This window comes from Vipera ursinii, assembly GCF_947247035.1.
Source record: "Vipera ursinii genome assembly, chromosome: 2".
Taxonomy (NCBI): Eukaryota; Metazoa; Chordata; class Lepidosauria; order Squamata; family Viperidae; genus Vipera; species Vipera ursinii.
In genome coordinates this window covers 188,464,752-188,478,503 of record NC_139513.1, presented here as the reverse complement: position 1 = coordinate 188,478,503, position 13,752 = coordinate 188,464,752, and the positions used below count along the sequence as shown (strand labels likewise).

General features: G+C 39.1%; 1 protein-coding gene across 1 annotated transcript in view; it reads left to right on the top strand.

Moving 5' to 3' along the window:
* The window catches only part of KPNA1 (karyopherin subunit alpha 1), a 47,945-nt gene that overhangs the window by 24,646 nt on the left and 9,547 nt on the right, over positions 1–13,752 (top strand). The window contains exons 5-9 of the mRNA XM_083351878.1: positions 4,394–4,488; positions 8,881–9,012; positions 9,324–9,412; positions 9,811–9,910; positions 12,833–12,996. Coding sequence (XP_083208004.1) covers positions 4,394–4,488; positions 8,881–9,012; positions 9,324–9,412; positions 9,811–9,910; positions 12,833–12,996 — 580 coding nt within the window. The remainder of the gene's footprint in view (positions 1–4,393; positions 4,489–8,880; positions 9,013–9,323; positions 9,413–9,810; positions 9,911–12,832; positions 12,997–13,752) is intronic.

The following is a 13,752-nucleotide window of genomic DNA, read 5'->3' as shown; positions in this document are numbered from 1 at the left end:
TCTTCTTTTATAAATCACTTAACACTCACAATATTTTTTTGTAGTTTTCCTGTATCCTTTCTCATCACATACCCTTCTTCTCTAAAATATTTATGTAATCATTTTCTTAATTCTGCAACACAAAATGAAGATCCAAATGCTACTCCTGGTCTTTATTAATACTTAAAGGCAATGTTTAATATCTGATCACTAGCATATTGAATATAACCAGTTGTTACTGCATAGTTTATCATAAGTTTCTTTTTAAAATTATGTCCGCAATTTGACAAAACTCCATTTTCCTACCTGTTGAATTACTGTTAGTTAAAACACTTTTATAGGGACGCGGTGGCTCAGTGGGTTAAGACGCTGAGCTTGTCGATCAGAAGGTCGGCAGTTTGGCGGGTCGAATCCCGAGTGCCGCGTAGCAGAGTGAGCGCCTGCTACTCGTCCCAGCTTCTGCCAACCTAGCAGTTCGAAAGCATGTAAAAATGCAAGTAGAAAAATAGGGACCACTACGGTGGGAAGGTAACAGCGTTCCGTGCGCCTTTGGCATCCAGTCATGCCGGCCACATGACCACGGAGACGTCCTCGGACAAGCGCTGGCTCTTCGGCTTTGAAACGGAGATGAGCACCGGCCCCTAGAGTCGGAAACGACTAGCACGCATGTGCGGGGGAACCTTTACCTTTTACCTTTACCTAAAACACTTTTATAACTTAATTGAACTTTGCTTTCCTGCAACTTAAATCCATGGTTCTATTTGGATTCTGCAACAGCGGGGAACACCTTCTGCATGAGATATTTGAACAGGGCTTTCCTATTCTAATTATTCTGTCCTTAAGACTTGATTTTGCATAATTCCTTCAACTCTCTTCACAAGAACTTAGATTTTGGTCCCTTGATCATCTTCCTCACTTTTCCATGAACAGTTCCAGTTGTCCTGAATCCTTGAAATATAGGGCCCACAATGAAACACAGTATTTGGGATAGCTAGACCAATGCAGAATTATTTAGAAATTATAATTCTGTTGATCAAGAGTTAATTTATATTTGCCATTTTTGCAGCTAGATCATCGTAATTTCTCTTTCTATTAAGGATATTAAGTATCCCATCTAATTTTAAGCCATCTACAAATTGAATAAGCATTACTGCCACCTCCTAAATCAAGTAATTGGTTTTTTTTTAAAAAGGTACTAGGCCCTAATACTGATTCTTATAATTCTATGCTCAGTGCATCCATCTTTATGCTCAGCATCTTTAACAAACTGAACTTTAGCTTTCAATAACACTAAACCTTTTAATTGTCACATGGGTTTCTTTTTATGCCCTCTCATTTTTTTATTCACTGGAATTGTTTCTGATAGTGTTTTAGTATCTTTTAAAGAAACACTCATGTATCTTAAGCTCCTTTTCCCGTAAGAGTGTTCTGCCACAGGATCCACTTTTTGAGGTTTAAAGTATGTTTTTGACTATAGTCAAATTTAATTGAATCTTAATGTTTTTATTAGAAATGCTAAGAATAGCTGACCTTCCTTCACCCTCTGAAGGAGGGTAAATTTGACACAAGTCAAAAATTTCGTTAGAACTATACTTGGCAGAATTTTTTTCAATGGTTGATTTGAATGATTAAACTCATCCCCTTCCCTTTTTAAAACATTTGTAATTTGGTTTTAGATACACTTGCAGCATCTTTTCCATATGTGGGCAAACAGTAATTGACACCAAAAATAGTAGTTTTTATTTATTTATTTATTTATTTATTTTATTTTATTGCATTTATATACTGCCCTTTCCCTGAGGACTCAGGGCGGTTTACAGGGAGTTAAAATCAACCATACAAAAGTTAAAACCCAATTTAAAAAATATTAAATCAACCCTGTACTATTAAAAACCCCAATTAAAATGAATGTCTCCTCAGCCTGGGCCTGAGAGCTCAAAGAGCCAGGTCTTCAGGCCCCGGCGGAATGATCGGAGGTCGGGAGCAGTCCTCAGCTCCACCGGCAGCTGGTTCCAGAGGGCAGGCGCCCCCACTGAGAAGGCCCTATCCCTGGGTGTCACCCGCCGGCAATCTCTTACCGGCGGGACCCTGAGCAGACCCTCCCTGTGGGAGCGCACTGGGCGAAGGGCGTTTGATGCCGGCAGCAGGTGTTCCCTCAAATACCCCGGACCCAGGCCATGTAGGGCTTTATAGGTGATAACCAGCACCTTGAATTTCACCCGGAGGGCAACCGGAAGCCAATGCAGCTCGCGGAGTAGAGGTGTTACATGGGAGTATCGGGAGACCCCCATTACAACTTGCGCGGCTGCATTCTGCACCAGTTGAAGCCTCCGAGTGGTCTTCAAGGGCAGCCCCATGTAGAGAGCGTTACAGTAGTCCAAACGGGAGGTCACAAGCGCATGAGTAACTGTGCGTAGTAACTGTTACCCCACTTGTTTTAATCCAGATGTTCTCTATACTATTACTAGATTTATTCAGTTGAATTTCTGATTAGATGTAGAGTATTCACTATTGATTTATTTTGTCACTGCGTTTTTTCTGTTTTGTCAGCTCAGCACGTCTCACTCTGTTTTTCTGCCAGCTGCATTGTAATCTTATCATTGTAACCAAGGTGATTGTCACATGTCCAGCCATGTTTTGGTTTCATGTCTAGAACTACTATGATGTGCGCACGTCCAGCCACAAAGTTTACTTTCTCTTTTTTTCTCTTTGTGCTGTCTTGTGAGAGAGCATGTAGTCAGTTAAGAGTATTTCTTTCCTTTTTCTGATTAAAGTTTTGTTATAGTAGAATATATGTTTTGGGGTTTCTTTATTTTTACCTGATGTTCATCATGCATCAAATGAACCACGGTTCATTGCCCTCTGATAGGGAGGTTTTGATTTATCTCCCTGACATATTTAATATTTTTCCTTTCTGTTTCCAAAGACTCAAGATAAATTGCACAGAAATGAAATAAAATTAGCACAAGGAAAAGTTAGGTTTAAAATTCAACATAATAAACATTGAAAACATTTCAGAATTTCACATAAAAAGATGTGTCTTGCCACCTTACTTTTCTGTTTTAGAGAAGAAAGTCACATTCCTGAGAAAAGCTGCAGATTGAAATAAATATGCAGATATTTTGCATAAAAAAGATGGATTGTTGGTAGTTAAAATTAAGTGCAATGAAATTCAATAACATTAAATTGAAGAAAACTTATAAACAGGAAAATGCCTTGTAGAATGAAATATATACATCCCAAATAGAAATGCTGAATTTCAGCTGCATGCCTTCTGTCTCTGTATTTGCAGTATATAACAAATACTCCTTTTTGTTGCTTTCTCTTATTGAAGTAGAAATTGGGGATGTGTATTTCTCCTAGAGTCACCTGTTGTATCATTCCCACATGCTGCTTTTTTTTTAAAAAAAAAAGTCCTTTTCTTCCTCCTCTGTCACTGTGGAAGACAGAGAATCCTTCAGCAAACACTCTTTTTCCAGATCCATTCAGCTACAGCTAAATTAAATAAATAAGTTTGAGATTATTCAGGTTCCATTCCTGGTTCCACACACTTGTTTGCATATTTGTTGTCATCATTAGATGGGAGGAGGGACTGGGACATTGAAAACTGTGGTGAAGACTAGTTTTCCATTCTCCTTTGCAGTGGCTCCACTTTCAAATTTCTAGTCTTGGGGTAGGCACTTGCATGAAAGAAACTCAAATATAAGGTTTATTAAGGAAATAACATAATGATAAAATGGCTGGGTTATTCAAGTCTTTTTACAGTTTGCAGTCTATAATGTACTTTTCTCCCATTATGGAGAAAAAGCCTATCAAGTGAGAACAGGCCAGAGCTGAAGGAGAAAGAAAACGGAACTGAGAGGGAAGGGAGAATTTCAGGCTACCTAACTAGAGGCATGTTCTTTAGAGGCAAATAAAATAAGTCTTTTAGAAAGGGATGGAAATAAAGGACAGAGTCCGTGTCTGTATGTGTTTCTCTAGAGTCGTTTGGTTTATAGGTGCAGAAAGCCGGTTGGTGAAAAGTTAAATTCTACAAAGTGGTCTGTGCCAGAGAAATAGTTGGGATGATACATGAGTGCACAAATTGTTTAAAACCTTTAACGTGAACCTATTTATGCACTTTATACTAAATTCTATCATATATTTTATAATTAAAATCAGTTAAAAGATGGAGGTGAGTAACACTATATGGTTATCATTTAATTTATCAATCAATTGCCTTAATTATTATTTTTCCCTTTTTGGCAAAACAGCACCTAGTTCAAAATGTGATTCAGATCGTATCTTAAAATAATGGTTTTGCATTTATGATACAGACCATACTATAGGTACCCGCCCAAACTTTAAATTGCTTCATATTTAAAAGATAACAGTGTTATTTTAATATATTTTTATTTTGTATCATCTCAAACAGAACCAAATCCACCTATAGATGAAGTTATCAGCACACCAGGAGTTGTTGCCAGGTTTGTGGAGTTCCTGAAGCGGAAGGAAAACTGCACATTACAGGTGTGATGTTTGTGTGTATTCGTTATTTGTAAAAAAATAAATAAAAATAAATAAAATAAATGCATATTCATACATAATTTTAAAAAATCTAAACTCACTGAAGTCAAAGTAGTATATGACAGCTCGAAATCTTTTATCATGAAGAACTTAATAGTTCAGCTTTAAAATTTTTATTGGTACCAAGAACATTTGTCTCATTTTAGTTTTTTTCCACTCAGTTGGGAGGAGTGAATGTTAGTTTTTATTTCCTATTTCTTTGCTTATAAATTGTTTAACCCCAAAATGGATGCATAAATATACATGTAAATGCAACTTTAATAGTTTCCAAGTAGAAACAAAAATAATTGTGTTTTTTTTCTTTGATCAAACCAGTCAATTTAGCTATCTCTGATAAATCATGCTATTTCTTAACCAGTTATGTTGGTATACATACCAGGAAATACATCTAACAGTTGTCAGCAACAACTGTTGCATAAAGTTACCTACCGTATTTTCCGGTGTATAAGACGACTGGGCGTATAAGATGACCCCCTACTTTTCCTGTTAAATTACCGTATTTTTCGGACCATAAGATGCACCTGACCATAAGATGCACCCAGTTTTTAGAGCAGGAAAACAAGAAAAAAAAATATTCTGAAGCAAATAGTACTGGTATACTAAAACAGGGCTTTTCAACCTTTTCATCCATTGTACCACTTTTAGGACAAGGCAGTGTCCGAGTACCACCAGTCGCCCAGCAAGGTGTCAAAAACTTGACCCCCCCCAAAAAAGGAAAAAAATGATAAAGTACAGGTAGTCCTCGGCTTACAATGATTCACTTAGTGACCGTTCAAAGTTACGACAGCACTGAAAAAAGTGACTTATGACCATTTTTCACACTTATGACCATTGCAGCATCCCCAGGGTCATGTGATTTACATTCGGATGCTTGACAATCGATTCATATTTATGATGGTCACATTGTTCCAGGGTCATGTGATCACCTTTTGCAACCTTCTGACAAGCAAAGTTAGTGGGGAAACCAGATTCACTTAACAATCATGTTACTAATTTAATTTCTCTCCTTCTCTTTCTCTCCTTCTCTCCCCCTCCCTCTTTCTTTCTCTCTCCTCTCCTTTCTCTCTCTCTCTCCCTTTCTCTCCCTCTCCCTCTTTTTCTCCTTCCCTCTATTTCTCCCTCTTTCTCTCTCCCTCTATTTCTTTCTTTCTCCTTCTCTCTCCCTCTATCTCTCTCCCTTTCTTTCCCTCTCTCTTTCCCTCTCCCTCTTTCTCTCTCCCTCTATTTCTCTCCCTTTCTTTCTCCTTCTCTCTCTCTCCCTTTCTTTCCCTCCCTATTTCTCCTTCTCTCTCCCCCCCCTCTCTATTTCTCTCTCTCCCTCCCACTCCCATTGTCCCTTCCTTCTTTCCTTCCTTCCTTCCTTCCCTCTTTGTCCTTCCCTCTCCACGTTAGAGCAGTACCTGCAGAGGCGGCCCTGCAGCCCGGCTTTCTCTTGCAGAAAGCAAGCTGAAACGGAGCAAGGGAGATTGCCAGGAACGCGAATCGGCTGATCTCGTGTTCCTGAAATCTCCCTCACTCGGTTTCAGCTTCCCTTGCTACAAGAGAAAGCAGGCTGAAACGAGGGAGATTGCAGCAGTGCGAGATCAGCCGATTCGAATTCCTGGCAATCTCCCTCACTCCGTTTCAGCCTGCTTTCTCTTGTAGTAAGGGAAGCTGAAAGCGAGCGAAGGAGATTGCAGGAGCGTGAGATCGGCGTTTCTCAGCACATGCCGATTCGTGCTCCTGGCAATCTCCCTTGCTTTCCACTTGCGGAGGTTGGGGCTGGCCATACGGATCAGCTTTGGACCATAAGACGCACCCTCGTTTTCCCCCCCCTTTTGGGGGAAAAAAGTGCGTCTTATAGTCCGAAAAATACGGGTATAGGGTTTGGGCTATACTCGCTGTATAAGACTACTGTATTTTCCGGCGTATAAGATGACTGGGCGTATAAGATGACCCCCGACTTTTGAGAAGATTTTCATGGGTTAAAAAGTCGTCTTATACGCCGGAAAATACGGTAACATAAGGCTACAGAAGTGGAATATGTTTGTTTGTCACGATTTACATTGTGTTGTTTGGTAGAGTTCTTTACACAAATCTGTACAAAGGATCAGTATTAGTTCAAACAGTTTGGTCCATGAGCCTTGTAATGTTGTTCAGGTAGTAGATTGAAGACTAAGGGCTGCTTTTTCCCTTCCCTGAAGCTTTCCCTGTTATCAATTTCTTTCTGTGTCTTTCTAAAGCACGGGTGTCAAACTCACCATGTCGTGACATGTCACGATGTAGCGTGATTTTTCCCCGCATTGCTGGAGCTGGGGTGGGCGCAGCCTCTGCATGATGCAACTGGCCTATGGGCCAGCAGTTTGACACCCCTGCTCTAAAAGAATACAAGCCTGGACTCAAATATTTTCATATCTATAATTGGAGATATGAAAATAAAGGCAGGTAATTCTGGAGATTTTAGTGGCATTCTCTCCCCCTTTCTAATTACACCCCAAGATGCTCATTTTAAAAGGGTGGGCTTTAAGCAGCCAAACCTTTTTCTTTCTCTTCCTTTTTATTTGTTTTCCCCATGTTAATCACTTTGTACATGTGCCTTAAACGACGATTTACACTATGGCTTGTTTATAAAAATGTGACTTTAACAGTACTTAAGGCAAATGATCCAAATAGCGTGCACCATTGTGCAAATAACGTGCACTGTTCTATCAATGCTTTGAATGGCTTCTGAAATCTGAAACCTCATAAGAAGACTGTGCCTACCATTTTTCAATTTGCACATGCTGTTCTTGTAATGCATCGGAAGGCCTCAGAAGCATTGTGAGAATGGCATGCACAATTTGGAGACTGGTGTGCACAACCATCTTGCAGTGCTTTGGAAGGCCTCAGAAGGTTTTAGAAGCATTATGAAAATGGAGCGTGCTATTTGGAGAAGGGCGCAAGCAGCCTTGGGAAGAAGGCCTGGCATAACCAACAGCCACAGAGGACCAGGTTGGGCAGTGCACCTTGTTAGCAATGAAAAGAAGATGATGAAGGTCAGCTGTGTGTTGCAGGGCAGCAGTGATGGCTGGGGCTTTGCAGCTGTAACTTTGGGGATCAAGTGTAACTATCATTTGTTCATTGCTTCAGTAACTTTGGTTGTTGAATGAATGGTCAATAAGCAAGGACTTCTCAATTGTGAACTACTAGCAACTATTTGTGGGCGAGGCTTACACATAATTAGCAAAATTTTGCTACTTTTAGAGAAATTTCTCTTGATTATTTAATAGATGATACAACTTAAGGTGCTGATACTTACCTTTAAAGCCCTACATGGCCTAGGCCCGGGATATTTGCAGGACCGTCTGCTGCCGGGAACGACTTCCCATCGCCCAGTGCGCTCGCACAGAGAGGGCCTCCTCAGGGTGCCGTCGGCTAGACAATGTCGGCTGACGACCCCCAGGGGGAGGGCCTTCTCTGTGGGAGTGCCAGCCCTGTGGAACCAACTCCCCCTTGAGCTCCGGATGGCCCCGGATCTCCGGTCCTTTCGCCGCGGCCTTAAAACTTTCCTTTTTCATCAGGCTGACCTGGACTGACGGCAGGGTTTTTTATAATGTTTTTTAATCTTTAATTGTTTAGTTTAACTTATTTATTGGGGCTGTTTATTTAATTTCTTTTAACTTTTGTATTGTTGTTTTTATTGTTGTTAGGCGCCCTGAGTCCTTCAGGAGATAGGACGGCATATAAGTCCCAAAAATAAATAAATAAATAATAAATAAATAAATAAATAAATAAATAAATAAATAAATAAATAAATAAATAAATAAATAAATAAATTAAAAGCCATCAGAGTACCCAGGAAATTTAAAGAAAAGGGAGGCCATGAACTGGTGCTCAACGTCCCTATAGAACTGGCAATACAGAAGAACATGGGACTGTGGTTTGTATAGCACCCATATCATAAGGGTGGTATTGAGTTTTGCGTGGAGTTTTTTTTATATTTCCCTTCCAGTAAGCTAGGGAGGATATTAAATGAAGCTGAAGATAAAGCTCTCCTAAATTTGAGAACTGACATGATATAAATAGGCTGGTTTAGACACTAAAATATGGTTATTCGTAATTATATTGTGAATGAAAGCAGTAATTTCTGTTTACCTTCTATATCCTTTTTTTAGATCTAGCTTGGTCTGACTTCTAAGTTAGATCACTAGAGAAACCATAGATGCTTAGATACTAGATACTCAGATACTAAACACATCCATGTGTTTCTTGTTGTTATTGGTAATTTATATGTGACCCTGTAAATACAACTAAAATGGAATTGAATATTATTATTTAAAAATCAATGGCTGAAGCTTTTTCTATCTTCCAATGCAGTTTGAAGCTGCCTGGGTTCTGACTAACATTGCCTCTGGAAATTCCCTTCAAACTCGGATTGTGATCCAAGCTGGAGCTGTTCCTATCTTCATAGAACTACTCAGCTCAGAATTTGAAGATGTTCAGGAACAGGTTAGATTCTCAGAAAATAAAATGGGGAAAAAAGAAATTAAGTAGAATGGATTTCTCCAAAATTGAAAACTGTCTTTATAGTGTTACTTTATCTTACTTGATTGCTATTTTGTGTCTTGTTTTACTGTGACTTTATGATTTATTACTGTTTAAATTGTATTATTATTTTACTGAATAGTTAGCCTGGAGGTATAGTCTTTAAATCTTCTTAGATGCATAATGTAATACTAGAAAAGTCTTCATAGTGGAATACAGGACACTGAAGATTATACTGAACATATTTAATTCTGACTCTTTTCTTTCTTTCTCAGGCTGTTTGGGCTCTAGGTAATATTGCAGGTGATAGTACCATGTGTAGAGACTATGTCCTCGACTGCAACATCTTGCCCCCTCTATTACAGTAAGTGATGCAAATGATACTCAGGTTTATTAGCAAGGGTGCTATAATCTTTGTGAAAAGCAAATATTTACCAGCAAAGTGCAGCAAAATAATGAATTCCAGTTTATGAACTGACAGGCCATCCTACAACTAAAAAATGTGCTTGGATGGAATACCGTAGGGGAAACTGACTTATACCACCTTCATTTCCTTGATGAAGGTGAAACATAAAAGTGTAGATAAAATAAGAAAGTGTTTCACAATTGGTAATTTCTCATTAAAAATAAAAACATCCTTACAGTTGGTTCATAGGGAGAGCATCTCATAAGCCTGAATAATAAATATAAATATAATAATAAATGTATTGTCAATCCACTATGCAAGAAGATGACATTGCAAACCTCTATTTCTATTTTCAGATTGCTTTCCAAACAGAATCGTCTTACCATGACTCGGAATGCAGTATGGGCACTATCTAATCTTTGCAGAGGGAAGAACCCTCCTCCAGATTTTGTTAAGGTACAGAATAAAATTCAAGAGGAGTTAATGTCCCAAAGGTGTTTTCTCCAAAAGGCAACTGGATTTTCTTGGGGGGGGGGGGGGTTCTGTGAAAACATTTCACTTCTCATCCAAGAAGCTTCTTCAGTTCTGGTTTTTCCTGTTACTTTTTCTAAAAGTTGTTCACACTAGGTTTATTTTCTCAGAATGCCTTGTTCGCAATTACTTTCTCATTCTCAGCTGTATCAATTATTGCAATTTTTCTGTAAGCTGTAATCTTTCTGGAATATTTCTTTGGAATAGCAATCAACTCCTGCACAGAGAAGAAGTGGCTAATTTCTCATTATTAATAATAGAGGGGACAAAGTACCTCAAGTACAGTAATTGAGAAACAAAGGGAAGTTTCTTTCCCTTTTTGCAAACTTATTGAAAACCATTGATTTTTTTTCAGAGTGAAAAACAAAGAGATCTACATGGAAGAAGACAGGGGTCTAAACTCTATAGAAATATATCATAGGAGGTAAAACATAGCTCCTATGGTTAAATAAAAAATTTCTAAAGAAACAGTAAGCCAGACTTGCCAACAACACTTACTTTATTTTTGGTATATTGCACAGGATGTCAGTTTTCGTGATCATTTGCCTAAAACATAGGCTTGTGCTTGGTGCACTGATCTCCTGTGCTCAGGGAATAAGTTTGTTTTCTTGAACACGAGATAGTTGAGCTAGAGAGATGGAGAGGGGAGATAATTTGGGATGTATTAACTTTATTTCAGTCTTCAAAAAAATAACTCCCTTGCTGTCAAGAAGAATAAGGAACTTGGGGAAGGACATAATTGTGATGGCCTCCTCAGACACTTCCCTGGACACCTCTTCGGACGCTAGCTCAAAGGAGGTTGAGCTGGTCCCAGCCATGTGATGGGCAGAGGTGACAACATGTCTGGAGGTTGCTGGTGGCTCTGAGCAGGGAGCAATGAGACCAAGCACAGTGGAGCAATCATGGGGAGAGCAATCAGATGAGCAGCCAGCTGAGCATGGGTCAGTTGAACCACAGATGAAGCAGGACTGCCCTGAGCCTTCAGGTGGAGAGAGTGCAGCTGCAGCTGGACAGCAAGGAGAAGGAGGAACTGCCTCCTCCACCAGTCCAAGAGCACACAGGATGAAGAAGGGACAGGAGGTCACCCCAGCTACTTGTGAAGCGGCAGCCTTGTTCCTCTGGATAGGCTGCATTAGGTGCCAGCAATTTAGCCCAATGGGAGCAGGGAAATGACACTGGGAACAATGCATCTGTTTTGATGCCTAGCATTTGCCAGCTTCTTAGTTGAGCTTCCTGACCATGACCGTGGATTTTAGATCCTGGATTTGTGTCTTGACTCTTTGATCTGCCTCTTTGATCTGCCTTTGCCTTGAACCCAAACTATCTCCAGACCCAGTATTTATACCTTGCCTGGCTTCTATTTTGTCTTGCCTTGTGGAGTTCTCCAGCTTCATGGATGGAGTCATTCCGGAACTGAGCTGTGAACATGTTGGGGGGTTGCCCTGTTGCTTGATTGGGGATTTTCTGGGGAAGATTCTTGGAAGGGCTTGGAAAGCATCAATAAATCCCTTGAATTCTCTGAGGTGTGTGAGCATGTGAGCTGGAGCAGGACAATAATTTCATAGAAGACTGAAATATTCCCAAAGAAGATTCCTAATCCTGGGATGTTGATTGCATATTCTTTCATACCAAGAGTACTCCCCCATAGAGTTGAAGGCTTTCAGTTGCAGATGATTTGATGACAGGATGAGTTCGTGTTGGGTACAGAACATATAGTAACTTGTCTACCTGAGGAAAATATTATAGATAAAATATTACAATAAGCTGCTATATAGCACTGGGGAAGGGGAAAACCCATTGTGGGAATACTGTAAATGTAATATATCTTGATTTCATCAGCAAATCATTTGAGAGCGTCAAGAGGAACGTGGCTGGAGATGGCCTCAGCAACATTGTACGTTTGGATTTTCAAAAATTATTTGACAGAATTATTCATCAAATTTTTTGAATAAACCTAATGGTCAAGGGATAAGAGGAACTGTCTGAATAGTTGCATTATTTTTAAAAATAGTGTATTTATACAGTGTCAAAAAGAATTTAGATGTATCATGACTTTTTTGCCTTTGCGGAGCTGGGTTGGGTATGGTCTGCATGTGAGACATCCAGCTGGTAGGCCGTCAGTTTGACACCCCTGGTTTAGAAGCTGTATTGCTGTTGTAGTGTGAGAGTCAGAATGTCCCATTTTCTCCTGCTTGTTTTCTGATGGCTTACTCCAGAGTAAGCATTCAAATCGCCACCATTCTCACTGTTTAAAAAATGTTCCCCAAGAGACTCAAAAATAGAAAATCTTGATAACTATTTTTTTCTTTTTCAACAACATGTACTGGTAATTATATCTGTGACTTGTTTTAAAGCCACAGTTGTACTTTAGGAATTAGGTTAGTAAGTCAGTAATTACTATGTGCATTGAAAGCAGGAGTCCTTTCTCTATAAATGTTTCTTTATCTCTCTAAGATTCCAAGTGTTGTGCAAAATCAAACACAAAACGCAAATGGAGAGGCATTTAAAAGACCAGCAATTTGTCATTAGCAATACATATTTCATTTGGATAAAATCTGAAAGGAGAATTGGTTTCTATATTTTGGTTTTCAGTGGAAACTATGTGAAATTCTTCTTAATTTCAAAATATTAAAATGAACAGTGATAGTCCAATTGTTATTACATTTTTTCACTCCAATTATTTATTGTTGGACTGGTTCAGGTTTACAGTCTTCACTTGATGTATAGTGAAGCGTTCTTTTTATACATAAGAATTCAGTTTTGGCAACCTTCAAAGTAAGAAGCAGTTCATGTGTCATTTTAATAGAAACCATTTGATTAATTATTTCCCTTTTTCTTCCTTTGCAGGTGTCACCCTGTCTGAGTGTACTCTCATGGCTGCTGTTTGTTAATGACACAGATGTTCTAGCAGATGCATGTTGGGCTCTCTCCTACCTGTCTGATGGACCCAATGATAAAATTCAGGCTGTGATTGATGCTGGAGTGTGTAGGAGACTCGTAGAACTGTTGATGTAAGGATTTTAGATCAAATAAATGATCTAAATAATTTATAAATAAATTAAATTATTAAATAATTTTTTCCAGTATCAGTGTAAGATTGAATCAATGTTTGTTTCACATTCATTGACTGATTCATCTGGTTCCAGTGCCTCCTTTTAGAATAGCATTTAAACAAGCAGTCATCTTGGCTTTACAGCACATCTTTCCAATATCTGTTTTCTTAGAATACTACAAAATAACTAGCTATGATCTTGATGGAAGATTAAGTAAGGTCTTTATTTGAAAGTAAAATTTGCCGATATGCAATATCTCTTGTAGTTGCCCAGTCTTCCTTTTGCCACTCATTTAGGCCTACCAACTCTTCCTTCTATGCTTCAGAGTTCATGAACAACTGGGAAATGACATCTTGACATTGCTGGACATGTAACCAAGATTAACAGTTGGAGGCTTTTGTGGGGAACTGCACACATCTCACTGAGATAATAAACTCTGAGGGATTACAGATGACTACTGGGTTATCTACACTAAATGACAGAATAGCATGGAAAGAATCCTTTGTTAACCCTGTAGCTTTAATGAGGACAATATACCGGTAGTCACATTTTGCTTAAGCTGGTTCATATCTGCACACCTTTCACTCCCACACACAAACAGCAGATACCCACCAACTGGCCAAGGAGGAATGGAAGCAATAAATTACAGCTTCATATGGATTGTCTACATATATGGTTTCCCTCCCCTCATCCGATTGCTTCCTCTGGTCTCTC